Source organism: Astyanax mexicanus, chromosome 11 (assembly GCF_023375975.1).
Source record: "Astyanax mexicanus isolate ESR-SI-001 chromosome 11, AstMex3_surface, whole genome shotgun sequence".
Taxonomy (NCBI): Eukaryota; Metazoa; Chordata; class Actinopteri; order Characiformes; family Acestrorhamphidae; genus Astyanax; species Astyanax mexicanus.
The window spans coordinates 34,142,212-34,164,735 of record NC_064418.1 but is presented as its reverse complement, the minus strand read 5'-3'; the positions used below and the strand labels follow the sequence as shown (position 1 = coordinate 34,164,735).

The following is a 22,524-nucleotide window of genomic DNA, read 5'->3' as shown; positions in this document are numbered from 1 at the left end:
GGCGCTTGGAATCCGTTCACAATCAAGAACAGTGCAACAGATAAAAAAAAAGAATATATATAAAATCTACAAATTCAGGGCCGCAAAAGAGGTTTGGTGCTCCTCATGTGCTTGCTCTTGCGTGAGGAAAGCTAGCAACTTCCTAAACACAACTTCCTAAAAGGTGGCAAAGGGGACACAAATGATGGGAGTCTGGTTTTCCAAAAGCATCTTAGTGTTTGGATCATCTTTATGGGTGTAGAGAGAGAGTCCAGTGTGATGCTCGCTCTACCATTTAAGTGCAAATTTTGGAAAACAGTCCTCAATATAGTCCTTTGTTTTCTCATAACAGTCCATAGTTTTAGAACATAATCGGATTCTAATTGAGCATTTTAGAAACACACTTGACATGCTTTTAAGTTAATCATTTGCGCACTAATGCACCCTGTTTAAAGTTATACATATTATACACATATAAATTAAATAAGATGTTTGAATAAATATTTTCATAAATAGGTTTACCTTTAATCTCTTAACTGCTTAAAAGCTTTCCTTTTTATTAATACTTAATAATATGCTTTTATTACTTTTGACACTAGTACCTTTACATGCAGTGCAGTCAAACATGCACAAATGCAAAAAACAGAACACAGAAACTCCATGCAGTACTGAACCTAGTAACGGCTAGTCTGTTTATAAAAAAAAAAGAGCTGTTTAATATATTATATTTTTACCAATACTTAATAATGGTTCTGTGTAACTGTTAACAAATAGGATGAATAGCCAGCTTATATATAAGTATAAAATAATGTGAAACTAACTAAAATATGAATAAAATCTCATCTGTATTTTTTTATATACTGTTTCTAAATTACACAAGCCAATAATAAGGCCAATCAAGATCTATACGTTCAATGCAACAGCACCATGTCTCTTCTGATTGAAACTGAAATGATTCTGTAATTATTGCCCAGCCAATATACCTACTGGCCAATTATTTCACCAATATTGAGCTCCTACGAATGTACTAGCAACAATATGTATATTGTATTATCAGATACCTTTAAGAAACATTATCCCCTGCTGACAAAAAAAACAGCATGACCAGCATAAAATCAAGTTAAACATGCATTTTGGGCCATATTCTTACACCCTGAGCTAGACATGTTGCGATGCTCAACGCTCTCTAACACCCCATCAAAAGTCTCTTTTCCCAACTTGTGCCATATAATAGAGTTTACAAACATATCTACGCAAATGAACATGGAGGTCTGGAAGTGAGGCGTCTTATGGTAAATTTCTAGCATGTTGCTATCTTGGCAGTGGAAAACACAGATGTGCCACTGTCTCATTAAAATGGCAAATGACACGCTGATTGGTTTATTTTCCACTACATTAAAAACACACCCATGATTAATAAAGAGAATTCGTAGATGCCATTTGCGTGCTTCGAGCTGCACAAAGTGTAAAATATGGCCCAAAGTCTAAAATATGGCCCAAAAAGCTGGTAAACCAACTAGCTTACCAAAATAGGGTATATCACCACCTGGATATCCAGCTTTTAAACATCAAAAAACAGCTTAGATCATTGGTTAAAAAAGCTACCAACAAAAGCTAGTCTTGGGTTAATTTTTTCAGCAGGGTCCAAACACAAAAGAATATAGTGGTTTAAATCCATTCACATTAAAGTAATCATATCAACAAAAAAATTAACTATTTATCAGATTTTGGACTATTTAAAATCAGCATACAAATCTGTCACATAATGCTCATATTGGTTGGGTCTTGTCACATTTCTTTTACAAAGCTAAATAAGGTCTTCAGTCCATAATAAAACTACTCAACTGAATAGTGGGCGTTTTCTCCTTTAAACATGCTTGAACATTTTCAGTGGTCTGACTAGATCTTTCTGCAATAATATCCAAAACACGTGCAACTGAGAATAAAAAATAACCACCTTCACAAGTTATGTTTTAGGAAGAGCTAGAGGAGAAAGTCAAGTCTAAGTTGCCTGGGTCCGGGTAGTCCTCTGCCTGCAGAGAACAGGAGATCTGTGGGCTGTGTGTGTGGGCTCGGTGGGGCGTGGGTGCTGACTGGGTGGAGGTGGAGGATGGGTCAGGAAGTGGAGAGGAGATGGACACTCTGGAAGGGCAACACGGAGACCAGCATGAAGAGCAGGAAGACACCTGCCTGCACCTCGCATCAGAGTTTAATGAACCCCAGAAAGAAGACTTAAGGGCTGAACAGAAAGATGAGCCACCTGTCACAATTACACACACACACACACACACACACATGTACAAACATTGAGAGAGGAGGAAGAGACACTGACAGTGAGGATTAAACTAGGACATTGTTATGCAAATGGAGCTGAGCATCTACTGAATGGTGTAACAGACAGCTCACAGACACACAAAAGTGAAACACTAATGCTCATCTTCCACAAATGAGCTTTCCTGGACACACATTACAGAATGTCACAAACTAATACACTGTATTTAGAAGCACTTCTCAGCTGAAATACACTTTTTAGGTACACTGTAACAGCAATGCACTTAATTTAGTTCATTTAATTAAATACAATATCATTACAACTGAACAAGTCATTTTTAACTATTTCTATTGATTGATCAGACAATAATGATATATTATGTCAATACAAGAAAGACAAACTGATGTAGGTAATATATTGTATTCATGTGTAAATTATATAGTTGATAAAAGTAACGTCTATACAGAACTATTTTTATGTAAGCTTCCTTTTTGTCCACTCTTACATGTCTAAACACGAAAGTTCAATACTGTTTGTACTCATATACAAGGATATCAGCACTAAAAAATTACTACAATACTACTGAACGTAAAAATTATTAAAACACTTACACGTTTCCTCCATGACGTACAAACGTATTACTGTCATACACACATATACTGTATACCATGTCATGTGATGAAATTAGGACATTGCATAAAAAAATATTTGTATATACAGCTCTGAAACAAATCAAGAGACCACGTCAGTTTCTGAATCAGTTTATCTGATTTTCCTATTTATAGGTATATTTTTGGTATAGGTATTATTTATTCTATAAACTAAGGACAACATTTCTCCCAAATTCCAAATAGAAATATTGACATTTAAAGCATTTATTTGCAGAAAATGAGAAATGGCTGAAATAACAAAAATGATGCAGAGCTTTCAGACCTCAAATAATTCAAAGAAATATTAATAAAGTTTTAGGATATCAGAAATCAATATTTGGTGGAATAACCCTGGTTTTTAATAACAATTTTCATGCATCTTGGCATGTTCTCCTCCACCAGTCTTACACACTGCTTTTGGATAACTTTATGCCACTCCTGCTGCAAAAAGTCAAGCAGTTTAGCTTGGTTTGATGACTTGTGGTCATCCAGCTTCCTCTTGATTATATTCCAGAAGTTTTCAATTTGGTAAAATAGAGGAAAACATCCTCATTAATTGGTCTCATTTTTTTCCAGAGCTGTATTTATACAACATGTATGTTTGTGTTTGTGTGTGTATGTGTGTGTGTGTGGATAGAAGGAGACAGACGAAAAAACAAGCACAAAATATACAATTTGGACAATTTGAAACAAATTTTTAAACTGCAAAACCAGAGATAGCAGACTTTGGACAAATGTACACACAAACTGTGATTTCCCATCCAGCTTTTTGCATCCAAGAGTCACAGAGCTTAAGAGAATCTTTCAGAACATTGATCCCGATTAATGCATCTTTATCAGAGCCAAAGCCACTAAGAGTGCTTTATATGCTTTATAGAGAGCTCAGCCCTCTATTCTTAACCTAAAGTGGACCAAATGAAAATCAGCACTGCCGATTTAATGCACACTTCAGGATTAAAGGCCAGTTGAGTGTATCTATAGCATATCTGAATGCATCCAGGAGGTTTTCTGACATGGATCTAATAATTACAAAGTCTTTTTGCTGTTTATTCAAACACAGCATTACCAGAAACATATGTTCAGCCAGAAAGACTGGTATTTCAAATGCTGTATAGAGGAGATCAGCAGTAATCTGTGCGCTCTTCTCCGGCATTACATAACACCAGTTAAAGCATTAATCTGCAGACTAAACTTCATACTATGAATAGAAATTCAGTGAATGGAGATGGGAACAGGAAAACATAAACTGTAGTAGTGTTACTATGTGGAAAGTTTTTTTTTTTTTCTTTTTTCAGGATACATCATACCGTTCTTGTCCATGGAGTTTGACTCAGACTGTTTCTTGCCAATGTCAGCGAAGGAGCGAACTATTGGAATGCGGTTGGCCAGTTTCTTCTGGTTCTGATGATGGTGCTGCTTGAGCAGAGCCTGACGGACCTTCTTCCTCACCTCATCTCCAAGCTCGTCCAGACCTTCCTGTTGGTCCAACACCATGTCTGAAAGAGGATGAAAAAATCTGAAGCTTAAAAGGTTCATTTATTTATGTAAACATAGACTTTTGTGCATCAAAACTAGTGCATCAAATCTAGGCATTCCATGTAAGGGCTAAGGTGATTCTAAAGTGGTTGTAGTGAGCTGCTGCAGTAGTCTAGGTAATTGCTATGGTGTTTCTTATTAGTTTCTACATGGTTACTATGGTGGTGCTAAGCAGCTGCTATAGTATCCCAAGTGGTGGCAATTGTGTTGCAAGGTAGTTGTTATGGTATCACAGGTGGTTATTAAATTAACACTATGAATGTAAAAAATTCAAACTTAACATTAACATTAACATACATTTACAGTACCGTATTTTTCACACTACATATTAATTCTACCAGTCCGGTTGTAAGGAGCAGTAAAGCCACTCTGCTGAAGTGCAGCAAGTTTCAGCTTAATTCTCCGGCACCACGACTGGAGCAGCATTAACATTAGCTGCTAAGCGCTAGCTCTTTCGCCTACAGAGGTGAGTATTATCAGACTGTAGCCTGCTGCTAAACCCGGCTAGCACTGCTGGAGCAGCATTATAATTATCCACTAACCGTGCTAATCACTAGCTTTTTTTACCAAGAGAGGTGAGTATTATCTGCTGCTAACCCTGACTAGCACTGCTGGAGCAGCATTAGCATTAGCCGCTAACCCAGCTAAGCACTAGCTCTTTCACCAAAAGAGGTGAGTATTATCGGCCTGTAGCCTGCTGTTAATCTCGGCTAGCAATGCTGGAGCAGCATTAGAATTAGCCGCTAATTACGCTAAGCACTAGATATTGGACTGTAGCCACTCAGGGTTTCTGAGTGTAGCACTCAGCGGCATTACCAGCAAACTGCGGCTAGCCCTAGAGGCTAGCTGCTAATGCCAATGTTTTAAAATTTTGGAAATCTAAGCTTACTGTAAATAAACGGAAGCGCTTTACTCACAGTTCTCAGAGATTAACATCCAGTGCCTGACTGACTTTTTTTTAAGAATTATAGTTTTGTTTACCTGACTTAGCTTAGCTATACAGGACTAGCCACCAGCAATGAGACCTGCTGAATTAGAAAGAAAACATGGCAACACTGCTGTTCCTTACTAGTGTCGCATAATGCACCTTATAATCCGGTGCGCCTTATGTATAAAAATAGAGCAGAAAATAGAGATTTATTGATAGTGTGCCTTATAGTCCGAAACATATCATTTCTGTGCAATTTTCTGAGCTGAATGGCACTTTGAATGGTACTTTGTGATCACTCCACAGTGATGTTTTGTTTATACACTTGACCTGGTTAGGTTCTCCAGAAATGGAATTATAGCTTTATTACTGCCTTACAGATATATAAACAATGACAAATTACAAAAACAAAACCTGCCAACCTGCCTGGGTTTTACTTTGGGATTGATATACAGCATTAAATTTGTATATTGTATATTGTAACTGCTAAATTAAGTTAAATGAAACAATATTGCTAGAAACATGTAGGCTCATACTAACTAGCCCAGATGCCTGTAACATATCTCATCTAAAAAAATAAAAACATCTGCTACACCTGCTGTGAAATGGTTTAGCTGGTGTTCTGGCTTCTGAAATTGTCCTTATGTGCACCAGAAATATATCAATAATGAATACCCCTGAATAATAAATAGAGTGATTAATACTTAACAGAGCATATGTCTCAGTCTTGATATGAAACTAATGCGCTATTTAAATTACTAATCCGCTATGGAAGCCCTTGATATTCCTGATGCACCTGTAAAAGTAAAGGTAATGGGACAGCTTTTGATAAAGATTAGTGAGGTGTGCAATAAACAGTAGCTAAAAGAACAGCTGCAGAAGAGCTGCCGTGTGTACTGTATAATTCAGCTGTTTAAGGAAGTGATTAAGTGCTTTATTACATAAAGTCATGGCTTTGTGCCCACAGAAAGAGCTTTACAAGGCACCATTTCTTAAAGGACATTTTCCTGTTAGTTATTTCTCTATTAAAGCACTCCACACTTTTAGAGAATTAAAAATGATTATTATAATTGTTTTACTATAATTATTTTTATTCAGGAATTCAAGAAACAGCTGGATTAGAATTAGTTAAATGTCCTTATATTTGCAATAAAAAAATACTGCCCTGTGCAGCATCGCTACAAGTAAATGTTAATATCATAATCAGATCTCTTACATTTTGGACAGAGCACACTGCAAAAATGCTGCAGGGTCTAAACCACCAAATAAATGCTGGATGACCATAGAAGAGACTGTTCAAACGGCTTTCTATTTCTCTGTGCCAAATTAAATGCCATGCAAACTGTGCTGCAGCGCAAGCTGGATTATGTGCTGGTTACAAACCACTGATGGGGATTTAATAAAGGTCTCTGGCAACACGATGCAAAAAATCTACTGAGCAATGTGTGCAGAGGCTGCTTCAGTACCCACTTCACATAACAGAAGTTCAAAGGTTTAAAAATCTAATTTATTTTACTCCCTATTTGCTGTTTATTCATCTCAATAAGTTCGCCTTGATTTGTTTATATAGCTGTGCTAAAGATATTTTAAGCAGATTACATACTACATACTACTTTCAATTCCAATACCCAATGTAAATATTTCTGAATGCTTTGCAAATAAGGGCCATCTCAATCTACATCTGAATAAAAACAAAGGTTGATTAATTAGATGATTGATTGGCTGATTGATGGATGTTCTTTTACACACCTGCAATCTCCTCCAGAGAGCTGGCCCTCATGTCGAGCATCACGGTTCCATTAATGATGCAACTCCGTAGTTCAAACAAGCTGTGCAGAGTCAGTGTGGCAACATAGGGCTTACTCCATCTCTCTCCTCCATCCTCCACATCCTCCTCAAACTTCAGCCATCTACAGTCACAGAGAGAAAGGAAGAAACACAAACACAGTCATCAGCACCAATGAGAAGAATTTTGCTTAAATGTTTGCACCAGGAGTGGCGTAAAGTTATCCAAAAGCAGTGTGTAAGACTGGTGAAGGAGAACATGCTAAGATGCATGAAAACTGTGATTAAAAACAAGGGTCATTCCACCAAATAGTGATTTATTATCTCTTAAAACTTTATGAATATTAACTTGTATTCTTTGCATTATTTGAGGTCTGAAAGCTCTGCATCTTTTTTGTTATTTCGGCCATTTCTCATTTTCTGCAAATAAATGCTCTAAATGACAATATTTTTATTTAAAATTGGGGAGACATATACTCTATGTTTATAGAATAAAACAGCAATGTTCATTTTACTCAAACATATACTTATAAATAGCAAAATCAGAGAACCTGATTCAGAAACTGTGTTTTTTTCCAGAGCTGTATATATGTTTTATGTTGCTTTACATCATATTTTTAACAGCTCTGAGAGACTGTAAGCAACCGCTGCACCAAAGCCTCAATTTGTGCACTGGAACACCATTTTTTTCTTTATGATCCTTTAGCCCTGACCATGAAACTGCATTCTTTATTACTGCTGATTTATTTAGCTGCCTCTGTCCTGTCTGTCCCCTTTCTACAAACACTCTCTCACACACACACACACACACACACATTTATGTGAGCACACATCATCTCACATGACTCAGCATGCCTAATGTATAAGCCATTACTTACACTTTCAGCTGTGTAACACCGATCTCTCTGAGTGGTTTAGACTATGGCTGCTTTGCATTATAATTTACATAATGTATATATTAAAAGTACACATGCTGGCCAAGTACACTGGAATCAGTATTAGGGCTGGACGACACAGGGAATACTTTAATACATGATTTAATTTTTTTTTATATTTATACATGATATTAAATTTCATTCTGTAATATTTATTTACTGTATGTCAATACCGAATAATATTGATAAATGATGTAATACAGAAGATTATAAGCAGGCAAATAGAGAACATATATCATATTCAGCCCACATGCAGGAGAGCGTGGTTAATTTTTCCCACCCAGACCAGAATTACATGTATTCAAGGCTGTGTGTGTTGTGTTAATATTAATATTCTGCTCTGGATAAGAGGGTCAGTTAAAATGTAGATCTACAGATACAGGCACACAATTAATCATCACCTTAGACAGCAGCATCTTTAATACAAAAGTAATGACTGGATATACTTCATAATTTTAATTATTTAGTGAAAAACAGGATTATTTTTAATTGATTTTTTGTGTTTTATAGCTGTAGATATTTTAGTCTACTTAGTAACCATATGTTCTGGAAGTAATTGCATGCAAAATGGCATTTAATAAAGGCTGTTAATCTTATTTTAGAAAAACATAGGATAGTTTGTTTGAAATAAACCACTTAAACAAGATCAATGAAAGTAGCTTGACTTTACCTTGAAAATTTATTTACTGCAATATCTGACCTGTTAGACTGGTTTTGATTTCTTTTACCATTTGCTGAGTTGTTAAATCAGGACCAGCATCTAAAATTAAAAGCTCTGCACGTCTCGACCTCCACAGCTGCCAGGCAAGACAATGCAAGTACAGGCATAGTACTTAGCATAGAGACATCTTTGCATGACCAAACCACCCCCATGTGCTGAAAAAGAGAATGCCAATTTGTGTGTATTGGTTCCATGCCGAACCATGACTATTTGGTAAAGCCACTGGAACCCTTACACTCCATGCTCAAAACAATTCCGCCCTGCAGTGGAAAAGCAGCTTTAGTATGCCTAAAAAATGACAAAAGTGTGCTGGGCTACCTGGCCGTCTCTCTCCACTCAGAATCCTCTCCATCACGCAGACAGATTTCATCCAGCTCGGTAAAAAGGTCATGCGGAATGTGTTCTTCATCATCATCCTCAGTTCCCAGCAGAAACTGGACCCTCTGAGAGGGTGTGTCTGCAACACAATGAAAGAAACGTAGCTATACTTAGTAAAGTAACCTATTCTAGCTGTGACGGACCCAAGCAGGGTCTATTTCCAGATATTTGAGAACAGTTCTTTTATTAATATGAGCTGTTTCCTGAATACTGAACAGAACAGAAATAGAAGTTTCATTACTTACATAATGAAGCTGGCTATGCCAGTTACATAAAAGAAAATGTTTGCTCCATTCAAGGACACACGGTTACATTTAGTCTGTGTTAAGATCACAAAGCATCATGGCCACTTCCTATCTCCTATTGTTTCTAATGTGCAGAGTGCAGTGCGTGCTCCTGCTGAGATACAAGCTGTGCGGCTGTGCAGTTATTGACATATGAATTGAGTGAGTATAATCGCTGCAGCCTCGCAGAGGAGGACGAGTGACTCATAGCCGTGTAGAGGACAGCTAAATGAACAGTGAGCCCTGCTTAGAATTCACATAGTACAGAAACAACCTTGAGGAGAAGGTCAGAAAGAGAGAGGGAGAGACAGAGAGAGAGAGAGAGAGAGAGAGAGAGAGAGACAGTAAAATTAAAAAGGTCAAACAGGTCAGTGTTACCATATGCAGGTGACTCTCGGCCATCCCCCACTCCTGAGTCTCTCTCTCTGCTCCTCTTCCTGTGTCTGTGGCCATGGTGACGGTGGCGTCTGCGTGTCCTCCGCCCCAGGGGGACATGAACCCCAATATACAGTGTTTTGTGACCTGTGTGGAACAAAGGAACAGGGATAAGTATTCCAAAAACATTGCAACTCTTTAAACCACTGCATTTAAAAATAAGTCAAAGGTTCTTTAACGCAGTACTATAGAAGAACCACATCAGAAATAAAAAATATATTTAAAGTGAAGAGCAGTTCTTAATAAAAACGTGTGTTTGCAGGAGTTTACATTTATACATTCACCTAGAACTATATGTCCAAGCCAAGAACCAAGACTCTGCACAAGAGTTCAATTCAATTAAACATCCAAGCACATCACCACAAAATACCATGCTTCTCTGTATAAGGGCCTAGTTTATCCATGCAAAAATGTAAAAGCTATTAATAATGTACTACAGCTGTCATTAATACTTGAGCTGTGTAGTGGCAAGAACTTTGAGATACGATATGTATAACGATACTGGGGTTACGGTGCAATATACTGTGAAATATTGCGATATTTAAAAATAAAACTTCAGGAAAATTCATAGAAGCCAAAATCAACATCATATGTGATTTGGGAAAAAAAAGTCCAGTGTCAGCAGGAAGAGGCTATAGTATCAATTCCACAGTCATGTGATCAACAACCCAGCTCACTAACTCTCTAACTCTCCAATATTGCTGGAAATGATGCTAAATAATAAAAATCACTTTCCTAAATCTGGACTTAAATTATTTGGAATCTTCTGTAATTCCATGAATTCTATCTATCTTGGGTAATGCAGCACCTCATTGTGCCCCACATGTGTGTGTAACACTAAAGCAAATGCCATTAGAATGTTTAGCTGATTAGATCATTTTAGATAAATTAGGCCCTAAGCTTAAAGCTATAGGAAACTGTTTAGTTCCAACATCTGCTATAAACTACTCACACACACAGATATATGCACACAGCCTGTATATTTCTTTAAAAATGGTGAATCTGAGACTTTCATATAAACCCTTTCTTCCATATTTCTTTTTACGTAAACACTTCTTTCCCCTACCCTCAACATCTCCCTTTCTCCATCATTACTAAAGCAGCCCACCTCCCTGGAGATAGTCTAAACCTCATACTTAGATAGTCTAAATATGCATAAACACACTCACAAAAATCCACATAACTCATCACCTCCTGGACCCAAACCAAAAATGGTGAACTAGCTGATAAACTGGGTACTATAGAGTAAGAAGTGAATTCAGAACTGCCGCTGCTGCTGGAATCCAGAGACTCATTCCCCATTTACAACAAAAACAACATGATCTCATAGCAAACGACTGGCCCCTTTATAGACATCTAGCCCTCCTGGATCTATGCTGAAGCAGCCGGCTGGTGCCAGACTGTGGGCACTAATCATGATGTAGAAACACGACTAACTACACGTCCCTTCTTTTACTCAAACTGAAGGGAAAAGCATTCAGTGGGCAGACACCAACAGCCTGGTGTATTTTCATCGGAATGTTATAAATATCCAGTGCTTAAAATATCGAAGAGAAGAACGTGCCAAAGCAGTCTGACCTACACTTGCAGCACTCATACACTCTCCAGGTCCAGATTAGCTGCCCACAGATCTAGAGAGGAGGCCACTCTGAAAAGGTGGGAAAATATTACACTATACTCTAGGATTAGCTTGAACATTAAACAAGTTTAACTCACAGCGTTCTTGCACCATTTCAAACGTCAAATTTAATGCTTTTTAAGACCTTTTTCAAGACCTCAATAAATAAATGTAAGAAATCAAAACATAACATTTCCCATTTGTTATCAATTTATTAAAATTTTTGTTCCATTTTGTACAGTAACACAGTTAACCCGCTGCTAATGTTATGTAAGCTAGCTTGCCGCTAATGTAAGCTAGCTCTCTGCTAACCTTAGTTCTTTCCCTGATAATGAAGCTAACTCACCAAAAACCTTAGTTTGTTAGCTAGCTCAATGCTAACGTAGCTTGCACTCTGCAAACTATAGTTCTCTCCTGGTAATATTAGCTAGCTCTCTGCTAACCATAGCGTTCTCCCTGTTAACGTTAGCCAGCCCTCTGCTAAGCTTAGTTCTCTCCCCTGTAATGAAGCTAACTCGCCACTAACCTTAGTATGTTTGCTAGCTCAATGCTAATATATCTAGCACTCTGGTAACCTTAGTTCTCTCTCGGTAACTTTAGCTAGCTCGTCGCTAATATTAGCGCCACTAGCCTTAGATCTCTCGTGGTAGCGTTAGCTAGCTCACCACTAATATTAGCTAGCTCCCTGCTAACCTTAGTTCTCTCCCCGATAATGTTAGCTAACTCGCCACTAAATTAGTATGTTTTTTCCCACCGGCATCAAACGCACCGTCTGAAAATTTGATACCTACATCAAATTTACAGCAAATTTAAGACAATCCCCAGATTTTAATTTAAGACATTTTAAGACTTTTTAAGGACCTGCGGGAACCTTGACTCACCTTAGTCAATGAAAGCTGGTGTTTTATATAATTTTTTATCAACTTAAAACTTTTTATGTCCAGGCCTATACCCAATCACTACTATTTTGGTTAATAGACTGAGCAACCTCACACAAACACTCAACAAGCAATTTATTAATAACAGCAGACAGGCCTATTTGAGTATTTATAGAAAAAAGAAAATCTTCAGCAATTTTCACTATGAATGTCTCTAAAATGTACTTGCTTTTACAGGTGCAGAACTAATAACATATCTATTAAATGGCAGTTCTGCAGAGGTCAACAGAGAATGACCAGGCTGGTTTGAACCAATATAAAGGATACCATACCTCAGGTTACCACTCTGTGCAATTATGGTAAGCAGAAAAATATCTCAGAATGCACACATCTCAGAATAAACTTTGAGGCAGATGGGCTACAAGACAAAGAACTGTAATGGGTTCCACTTTCGACAACCAAGAAGAGAAAACTGAGGCCATAGTGAACTTAGCCTCCCTAAAACAGGTTAATGAAGACCAGAAAAATAGTCTGTTATAATGAATCTTAATTTCTCTTGAGGCTTACAGAAGTTGGGTTAGGCTTTGGCAAAGCAAGCCAAAAGCATGAATCCATACACTCAACTTGACATAGATTAGACCCATTTATACCAATCAAACATTGCTTGAATGCAACAACCTATTGAAGTTTTGTTAATGACCATGATGTGCATCCATTCATGTCCACAAAAATCTTTTAATATCACAGCATTATAAATTGAGGAAAATGCCAATATGTGGACTAACATTCTCAAAAACACATTTAACATGACAAATAATATCAGCCTCCAACTTATACAATATAATGTATTTCACAGAGTACATTACACCAGTCTACCCATCAAACATTTCTGGCAACTGGTCATAAACCACCTAACTCTACCTAACTCCACACTGCAGCCCACCCATCACTCTGTTTGCTGGGAGACACTTTAAACACAAACCTACAAACATATTTATTTCCACAAAAAAAGAGAAAAAATAAATTGAGGAAAGGGGGTTTGGATGCTGAAGCAACTTTTTGCAATTTAGGGCCATAAAGGACCATTCAATAATAATATGAAAGAGGCAGTCTTATAGCAATGTGTTTTGTGCTGGTAAGTGGCAGAGAAGTGCTGCAATGTCGCTGCTAGATTGAGAAACAAAAACATGAAAACAACATAACAGCAGAAAAATGATAAAATGTGCATACCAATGTGAACTCTTGAAGCAGGTGCTAGAGGACAATTTACATAAATTGTCTTCGAAAGTCTCATTAAGTGTACAAATAATGTTTATATGTCCAATGAGTGCCAGTAAATGTATAATCATGTTAGGTACTGTCATATTAGTTAATGAGACAAAGTTAACATTTGTCGCAATTGCTCAGAGGCACACATGGCAGATGGCGTTTGATTGTTCCACCAGAACATCTGGAAACATGAAAACAAGTCATCTTAAAGCTTAGAATGTAATGTGATCTGCTTAGTCTCAGCTCATTTACCACAGTAGGAAATGTTTAAATGACAATGCTGAGCTCCACTGTCTCCAATACTGTTCACTTACATAATTAATAAAAAAAATCATAGCCATTAAAAGCAGCAGTTTCACTCCAGCTATAACCACTATTATATATCCACAGAGAGGCAGAAAGAGGGAGAGGGAGGAGAGAATGATAAAGAGAGAAGGATGGAGAGAGAAAAAAGGGGGCGGAGTGTCTATCATGTCTCTGAAGGGCTATTTTAGTGCTTCTCTGCTATATGACATAGGGGAGCATATAACTGCCTCCTGACTCAGATGCAGTCACGACACGACACACAGCTGACAACCAGCAGCTACACAATACACAAGCAGACTGACAGCAGACTGGCAGCAGTGCCCTACAGCACCCTTACCAACACACCCATTAACTGTCTGCACCTCATAAAGCAGTTATGACAGATTAAAAACATATACGCTGCTTCTTTTGTGCTGTGTGTATAAAAATAAAAAAAAAACTGTCAGGGATCTGAAAATAACTGAAGAGACAGAAAACAGAGACATTAAAACTCATCATTATTTTAGACGCATGGAGGTGACTAAGGCTAGACTGAAGAGATGTTAACAATGTGACGCCCGGCTGTCTCTCCACCTCACAATGAGATCCTATAATTATGCTACAGGTTTTATACAATTCCTGTCTAAATACGAGCACTGCTGCTGTTGCTGCTGCTGCTCTGGCTTCCTCCACTCGGCTCGCTTGCTGACGTCAGATGGACCCACTTAAACGAATGCAGTGTTTTCCCCTTTTATCTTTTACCTCTAGAGATACTCTTTGAGGACAAGATGCGCTCCCCTCCCCCAGCCTCCGCATCAGTCCTCATCACCTCCTCAGTCTCATAAGTGTACACACACAAACACATACACACAAACACACACATACAAAATATCTATATATCGACACATGCACACATCTGCTCTGTCAGGCTGTGCTGGTGGGATGTGATCATGTTTTCCACCCACACAGCTTCTCCCTCTCCCTCTCCCCATATCTCTGCTCACACACTTACCACCACTTCTCTGGACTGACGTGTCTCTGTGTGTTAGTGTGTGTGTGTGTGAGAGAATATATATGTGTGTTTGTGTGTGAAGTGACATGCGCATCGCATGAGCCTTTATGTGTGTTTGCTTGCATGTGTCCTTGCCTATACATGTGTGTGTGTGTGTGTTCATGTGTGTGTTTTCTGTCATTACCTTCTAGTTCTTCCTGTTCTACGTTGGCCTTGAGCATAGAGCGGGTGCCTCCTCTGTCCACCACTGCCTCTTCATCACCTCTCTAAAGGAAGAGATAAAGGGGAAAAGATAAAAGGGTAGAAAGAGAGAGAGAGAGAGAGAGAGAGAGAGAGAGTGAGTAGTGATGCTCAGTGACGGGGTAAAAAAAGATTCTTCATCCATGATGTTCTGTATCCTCTCTCTGCCTCTGCCAGCCCCATGGCTCTCCTCCAGCTCCCACATTTCCATAGGCAATAAGCTGCCTGGGTTACACTCACCACGCAATATCACACGTATTTCAAAATCAGCCTCCTCCTGAATGGGTGCTTACTGTATAAAATACACACATAGACCTCCCAGATAATAGAAAACCTTTTAAGAATGTTGTGCAGCATTGCAAATTTATCATTCCCAAAATTAAAATTAAAACATTGACACTAGTTATGTTAACTGTAATATTCAGAAAACGTTCTACTAACCAAAAATTGTTAGCTGGGATTGTAACTAAAATCATTTACCAGTACTTTTTTACCAGGTACATACAATATATATCGCAAAAAACAGTTAAATGTCACAATGTCAAATATCTAAATATCGCAATGTACAGTAGGGCTGCAATATCTACTGTATCAGTTCTACTGTATAGTTTTGAAAAGTAATTTGTAAATAATTATCTGTTATTACCTCTTTGCCCTGATTTCATTTGAATTTACATAATATGGCACAAGTTATTTATCCCACCCTATACATGAAGTGGGATTGTAATGGTGTTTATATAGATATGTATTTGTAGCTGTGATCAATTTCATCTGAATAAAATTTCATCTGAATAAAGGTAAGTTTACGTTTTATGCAATCAAAACAGTAAGATCTAATGACAAACCACAACACTGATATCTAGGGGTCAGGGTTTAAACACAACACTAAATGCACCATATAAAACAATAATTTTAAAACTATTTTTTAAAAAATCAATACATTATCGCAAAACATAATACTGCAAACCTTTGATGTATCAATCTTTTCTTGCACGACTAATGTAAACTTCCAAAAGATGAGCAAATACAAACTTTTAAGTTTTGATTAATGAGGCTAAATTGTACTGTGAACATGTCATGTCACTTTAATATTTTACTACAATGTTTCTAGTATGAAAAATGTTTTGGTTTGCTTTCTTTTTTAATAAAAGCCAGCATGATTGCAGGGAACAGGAGAAAGACATGAATTTTACAGATGTTTAAAGTAGTTTGGTCACAAAAATAGAAGATAAAAAAGGATAGACACTGCATTTATAATGATGTGCACAAAGAAAAAAATCTCCAACAATCCCTGACTTTTATTTAACTGTAGAATACTCCTCAGCTAATGACACTTAGTATTAATCATCTCCAATCTTACAAATCTAACATCATTCTGTAAACGTACTGCTAAAGATAATTACACATCCTGATCCTCTCTGACCTTTAGTGTTCTCCTTCCTTGGGCTGGAGAAATGAACACACAATCTAACTTCAGGAGACAGTTACCATGGCTACTAATGTGGTCAACAGTGCCAGTTTCTCTCTCTCTCTCTCTCTCTCTCTCTCTCTATCTCTCTGGAAGCAAATTGGCTCCTATTCTTAAATCATTTCACTGCATACCAAGAAGTGCTTCTCCCTGAGAGCCCTGTGATTCACTCACACACTCTTCTGAACTTACTTCAGCATGGAGATCCTGAGGTGCTCTAGACAGGTAAATAATATGAGCGCTCTGACTCACCTTGTCTGGCTCAGAGCGAGGTGTTTAAGTGATTGGTCAGGTTTGAGGTCATGAAGCTGTTCCATTAGTGAGTGATTATAAGAGTCTCAGTAAGAAACAGAAGCCGCTTTGAACAAAGCACAGTTACGCTGATACTATTTAATCTGGGCTGTCAGGAGCTCAAAAAAAAATACTGGTGATGGAGCACCATCATTCCAGAGAACACAGTTCCACTGTTTTTACGCCTCTAACCCATGTTGGGGATGGTGGCATGGTACCAAAATGTTAATGTTTTGCAATCAGATGAATGCATTTAATAAAACATGGAGAAATTTAGTGCATGTATATATATTTTAGGATGATTCAAATATTGCACTTTGTCAGGGTGTGACCAAATGCAAGGCTAGGAGGCAAATTTAGGAGTCCAGTCTATCATTTTATTAACCCTTAGCATGGAAGAACTTTCTTACAAATTTCTGGTTTAGGAAGCAACCTCCACCATTATGACAAGCAAAGCCATGTATTATTAATAATAATAAAAAACAAAACAAGAAAAAACATTGCAAACAGACCCTTTTTTAAAAAATGGCTCAGCCTATTTCAAACAGCAGGGTTAATCACTTTTTAAACATTTCATTTCAAACAATTATTTTTTAACTGGACAATATTATACATTCAATAAGCAGCATAAACAACCTTACAAACAACATGTTAGTCCTAAATGTTAAATATAAACAATACTGTTTAGCGATTTAGTTATCTGTTAAGACACTGATTTACCCCCCAGAAATATACCAGGTAGTACATTCCATTACCCACAATTCACAGCATGTCTATAAAGACATGCTCAGTAGGCCTGCACTTCCTTTTAAACCACCACCCCCTGACCCACGCTGCAGACAAGGCTACTGAGGAACAGACTAAAGGCAATAAAACAGTTCTGGTGAGCGCAGTAAAAATGTTAAAACTCTCCCATTCTTTGGTTTGACTCTTTCTCTACTAGTGTGCACTCTTAGCAGTGAACAGTTTTAAAGATTTTTACTGTAGACCACAAAATTAGAATATGAACAATGGTTTTAACCTTTTACAAGCTTTGAAAGTTCAATAAACAGTTGAATTAGAATGTAACTATTTTAACAGTAAATTCAGGGCAATCTTAAAACAGAACTATGGCTCAAATATTGTAAAATAAAAACTTGGTTGGGACCCAGGCATTCACCAAATTGTTTATACGTGCCATATGTGGCGACCTTCACACACTTCTATTTACAATTTAGATGTAACAAGCTGCATTTTTAGTTCGAAAAAGCGCACTGCATTATAATTCATATCAATGAATGTCTGTTTTATAGTCTATTTTCATACATAAGGTGACACTAGTAAGAAATCATACTTGAAGTGAACAAGCGTGTCTCCATTTTTCCCTTCTAAATCAGCAGGTTTTGGTGCTGTGGGGTGCCAAAGTAAACAAAACTAGTTTAAAAAAAAACGAGCACTGGATACTAATCTACACAAATTTCTCTCCTAATAACTGTTTATTTAGGTGAGAAAATCTTGTTTTAACACGCTAAATAAGCAGACTACAGCCTCTGAATGCTTAAGAGCTAGCACTGTGGTTAGCAGCTAATGCTAATACTGCTCCAGCCTCGGTACTGGAGAAATTTCACTGAAACTCCCTTATAACTCTGTAAATGATTGAGTATTATATTTTCTGAGGATCAGGATGTGGGATCTGATATTAAGCCAGTGAGTTCTTATTAGATTGTCTGTTGTGGGGCAAAAATCAGTTTAGTGTTTTTATTCAGATTCTGCCCAATGCCCATTCCCCAGTCACCCTGGGTTGTCAGGTATAGTACACAATCACAGGCAAACACTGTGCTGCAGTCAAAGGAGAAAGCAAGCAAACTGGAACTAAAACTTTAACAGGAACAGCATTAGATCCAACCTAAAAAGCCTAAACATTCTTTAATTTTTAAGCTTTTTAAAACAAATATTGAATGATTATTGGCAATGTGTTTGAAATATGAAGACAGCTTAGAGCCCAGAAGAAGCTAGTTACATACAGATGTGACAATTTTTTTTTTCCAGAACAGACACTCAGCTACAATATCTGTTAAACTGAGCAGTTTGATAAAGATAAGTTGTAACCCCAAATTTAAAGGGTATGTTTTTAAAATGGAGGGCTTTCTTTTTTTAAATAAAGTGAACTATATCTAGCACAGCCAGAGATAGCACAGGTCCACATGAGGTGCTTTATAATGTGGGGAAAAAAAAAAACACTGCAAAGGTATACACTTGCTGATCAACATACAGAATATGGCTCATCAGTGCTGAATCCTGGATCCATACAAGTTAAATGGGCTTCAATGTTGCTATCAAAAGCTCAGTAGCTCTCAGCATCTGCAGAAGCAGTATGTGTCCAAAAAGAATCACACAATACAGGTGCCTGGCTGACTCATTTCCTGTCGCCTTGCATTCACACACTTGCGTCTCCTTCTAAAACAGCTTGTAATTCACGCTGTCTGGCAATCCAAAGCTCATTTTCTATGCGTTCAATTATTTTTGGTGCAAAGCAGTAAATTAATTGGAAAAATGAGGGGGAAATTAGTGCTTTTTAATATTTGTAAAAGTCAAATTTCACAAATCACAGATCACTTTGTGCTAACATAGATAATACAAACAGGTCAGTGTGTGACCAAGATGGGAAGAATGTGTCCCTAACATAGGAGGGAGCTGATGGCTTACACAGTCAGGAAAGCTTAAAGCAGGAACAAAAGGCACCACATCAAACACATGCTGAGTAAAAAACAACCTCACATGTACCCTACTGAGAGAACACTGCCTCGAACATGTCTACTAACAATTTGTGGGAGAACTGAAAAGGATAAAAACCGTCCATCACAAGTACTAAGTAATCACAAGTACTAAGTAACTGAATCGTAAAAGAATTAAAAATGTATTAATCCATCCATGATCGTAAACACACACACAGAAACACCACACACTGGTGGGCAGTCACCTCAGCATCTAGGGAGCAGGGTTATAAGTATTAACACAGAATTAAAACTATATTTCCCCATTATTTAAAAAAGTGTATATTCCTCAATATGTTTCAAAATGATTATCCAAGGAATATTTCCACAAATTCATCAAAAAGCATACTATATATTATCAAATAAAAATGTGTTCATTTTACATTTTAATTTACTTTTTTTTATTAGAAAAATCCAGCAGGCAGTAACACTTTTGGTGATTTTACATTTAAAAATATTGATTAAAATTTTTCTAAATTTAATTGAAATTACTGTTTTATTAAAGTGTCAGTCCACATTATTATGTTTCTAAACTGAAAGCACAAGCATTTCTGAGTGGAGAAGGGACACAACGTTGTGTTTAATGGTACCAGTGTGCTGGAACGACCATCTTGAATGATTAAGCTTAATATATTCATTCTAAAAACGGAGGTGTCGGGTCACATTTGCGGGAGTCCTTCTGGCAACATCACGCGTCTTTACATACTTAAGTCACATGTACAGCCTCTAAAACAGAATCCGGCTCAGTTTTACTGAACGCGAGCGGCTGGTGGAGCAATGGAGACTTCAGAAGGGAAAACTCAGACTTCAGTAGCTCATTCACTCAAATTAAAAACAAAGAAACGAAGGAGCTCCAAAGACAAAAAGGAATTAATATCGGATTGACGTTTAAATGATGGAGAGAGCTCCATGACCAAAAAGGGTCATGTGGGCTTCCTCTACAGGTGGGAACTGTTATTTATGTTCACTACACTGCAGCAATACAAGTCATGGATTAAGAATTGTACACAGATATGACTCCACCAAAGTTACATAGTGCAGCAGCAGAACTCCAAGCCTGGAGAAGCAAAAACAGAGATGCCATTCTCCCTTTAACAAATCTGTGGAGCAGCAAACATGGAGCTGTTTTTTTTATGTAAAAATTCCACATGCTGATGCTTTAAGGGGTTAAAAGAAGCCTCAACAGCTAAATTAACTGTACTGTAATTTCTATAATGAGTAACAGCTAGCTTGCCAGCTACAGTTTTGTTCTTGTTTACACTGGTATTTACTGTAATTCGGGAGCTGGACGCCCACACGCACATCTATGCAGAGATGTTTAAAGCTGCAGTTCTTTTGTATGCCCTTAAAATTCCATGCAATCTAAATTTGAGATAATCGTTTTAAATATTATCCCTTTGTGCTGACATACTACCACTACAACAACCACAATAAGCAAGCATGCCCTTTATTTGCCATCCTGCGCACACTCCCACCGTGTAATCCAGCATGCAGACACAGGGCACCATACACACAGACTATACACACTCACACAAATACATAACCGTCTTAGAGAAGACATGCAGGCATTAGAGGAGAGAGCCTTTCAAGCTGGCTCAGAGAGACATCAGTTATCCTCGGGTGGTGGCGTGTGAAATGTAGGCTGTGTTGTATGTGTGTGGAAACAGAACGAGGGAGAATTTAAGGGGATGGTATTATGAGAGGGCAGTAAGTGTTTTCCTGCTGTGAGGTCAGATGGAGGAAGGTGCTGGGAATCGTGACACAGTTTCAGCCCACTCTGTAACTGGTAGCAGAGCCTCCTGAGAGGGTACCAGAGGACACACACACATACATGCTAGCACCAATGCTCTTTTACTAGCAAAGACTATATGCAAAGAGATGCAACTGATTTCAAGTTATATAAAAATGGGGCTTTTTTGTATATATGTGTATGTGTGTGTCTATTAGGACTGCATTTGCTATGCTTGAGGAAAGCTGCAGTGTGCAAATGAGTCTTCTAACCTTCTAACTGTAGTGGCTCAGTACCTTTCAATAGCATTCTGCTGTTAGGTGAATAACAAAGTTATGAAGTCCCTCCTCCCATTTCAACATCCTATAATTAAGATCTAACTTGCTACCTGTCTCCTCCCTTTTGCTCTTATTCCTCTCCTTGATGCCTCCTTCTCTTATTAGAGCAGGTGGTTGGCATCCTATGAAAAGCAGACGCTGTTTGAACTCCAGCCCAAGAGGTTTACTGAGTTCTTTCCACTCAGTCTCCTCTTGAATAATCACAAGCTGATGGCATATTGATGGAACTAGAATAATAATCTACTGTGCTGTGGTAGCTGAACTGTATCAGCATATGATTGGTTCATTTTCGTATTCTCTAAGCCTCTAAATAGTATTTACCTGTCATTTTGCCATATTTGACCATGCTACAATCAGTAATGTGTGTTAGCATATAAAGGAAAACAGTGGATGGTAGTTAACTCCTGCTGGTTTAGCTGCTGAAACAGTCCACTGGCTAGCCACCAAGTATTACAGCAGCATGCTGTTAGTGTGAGTCAGCTACTATATTTATACACATAAGAGCATTATCATTCCAAAAGGGTTCCCAGTCCAGTTCCTTCCTTGCAAATATTGCAATGCTGATATTTAGTCTGATACACTGACATACAGTATATGAAATCAGAAATATGAATCCCTACTTTTCTGTAATAGAAATCTTAGATAGGGGCAAATTTGGTCTCATCATGTTCAGGAAACCAGTTTGTGCTGACTTTTGATTTCTGACATTATCATACTGAAAAAGCCATTAGAAAATAACA

The 22,524-nt window shown here is 37.7% G+C and overlaps 1 protein-coding gene across 3 annotated transcripts in view; it reads right to left on the bottom strand.

Annotated features, from left to right (window-relative positions):
* slc4a10b (solute carrier family 4 member 10b) overlaps positions 1–22,524 on the bottom strand; it is a 71,206-nt gene that overhangs the window by 27,012 nt on the left and 21,670 nt on the right. For 2 of the 3 annotated variants that reach the window (XM_007230404.4, XM_007230405.4), the window contains 6 exons: positions 15,150–15,231; positions 9,847–9,990; positions 9,125–9,263; positions 7,115–7,275; positions 4,209–4,397; positions 1,991–2,239 (listed from right to left, as the gene is read on the bottom strand). In XM_007230404.4, coding sequence (XP_007230466.3) covers positions 1,991–2,239; positions 4,209–4,397; positions 7,115–7,275; positions 9,125–9,263; positions 9,847–9,990; positions 15,150–15,231 — 964 coding nt within the window. The remainder of the gene's footprint in view (positions 1–1,990; positions 2,240–4,208; positions 4,398–7,114; positions 7,276–9,124; positions 9,264–9,846; positions 9,991–15,149; positions 15,232–22,524) is intronic. The other variant, XM_007230407.4, reaches the window with a different exon arrangement.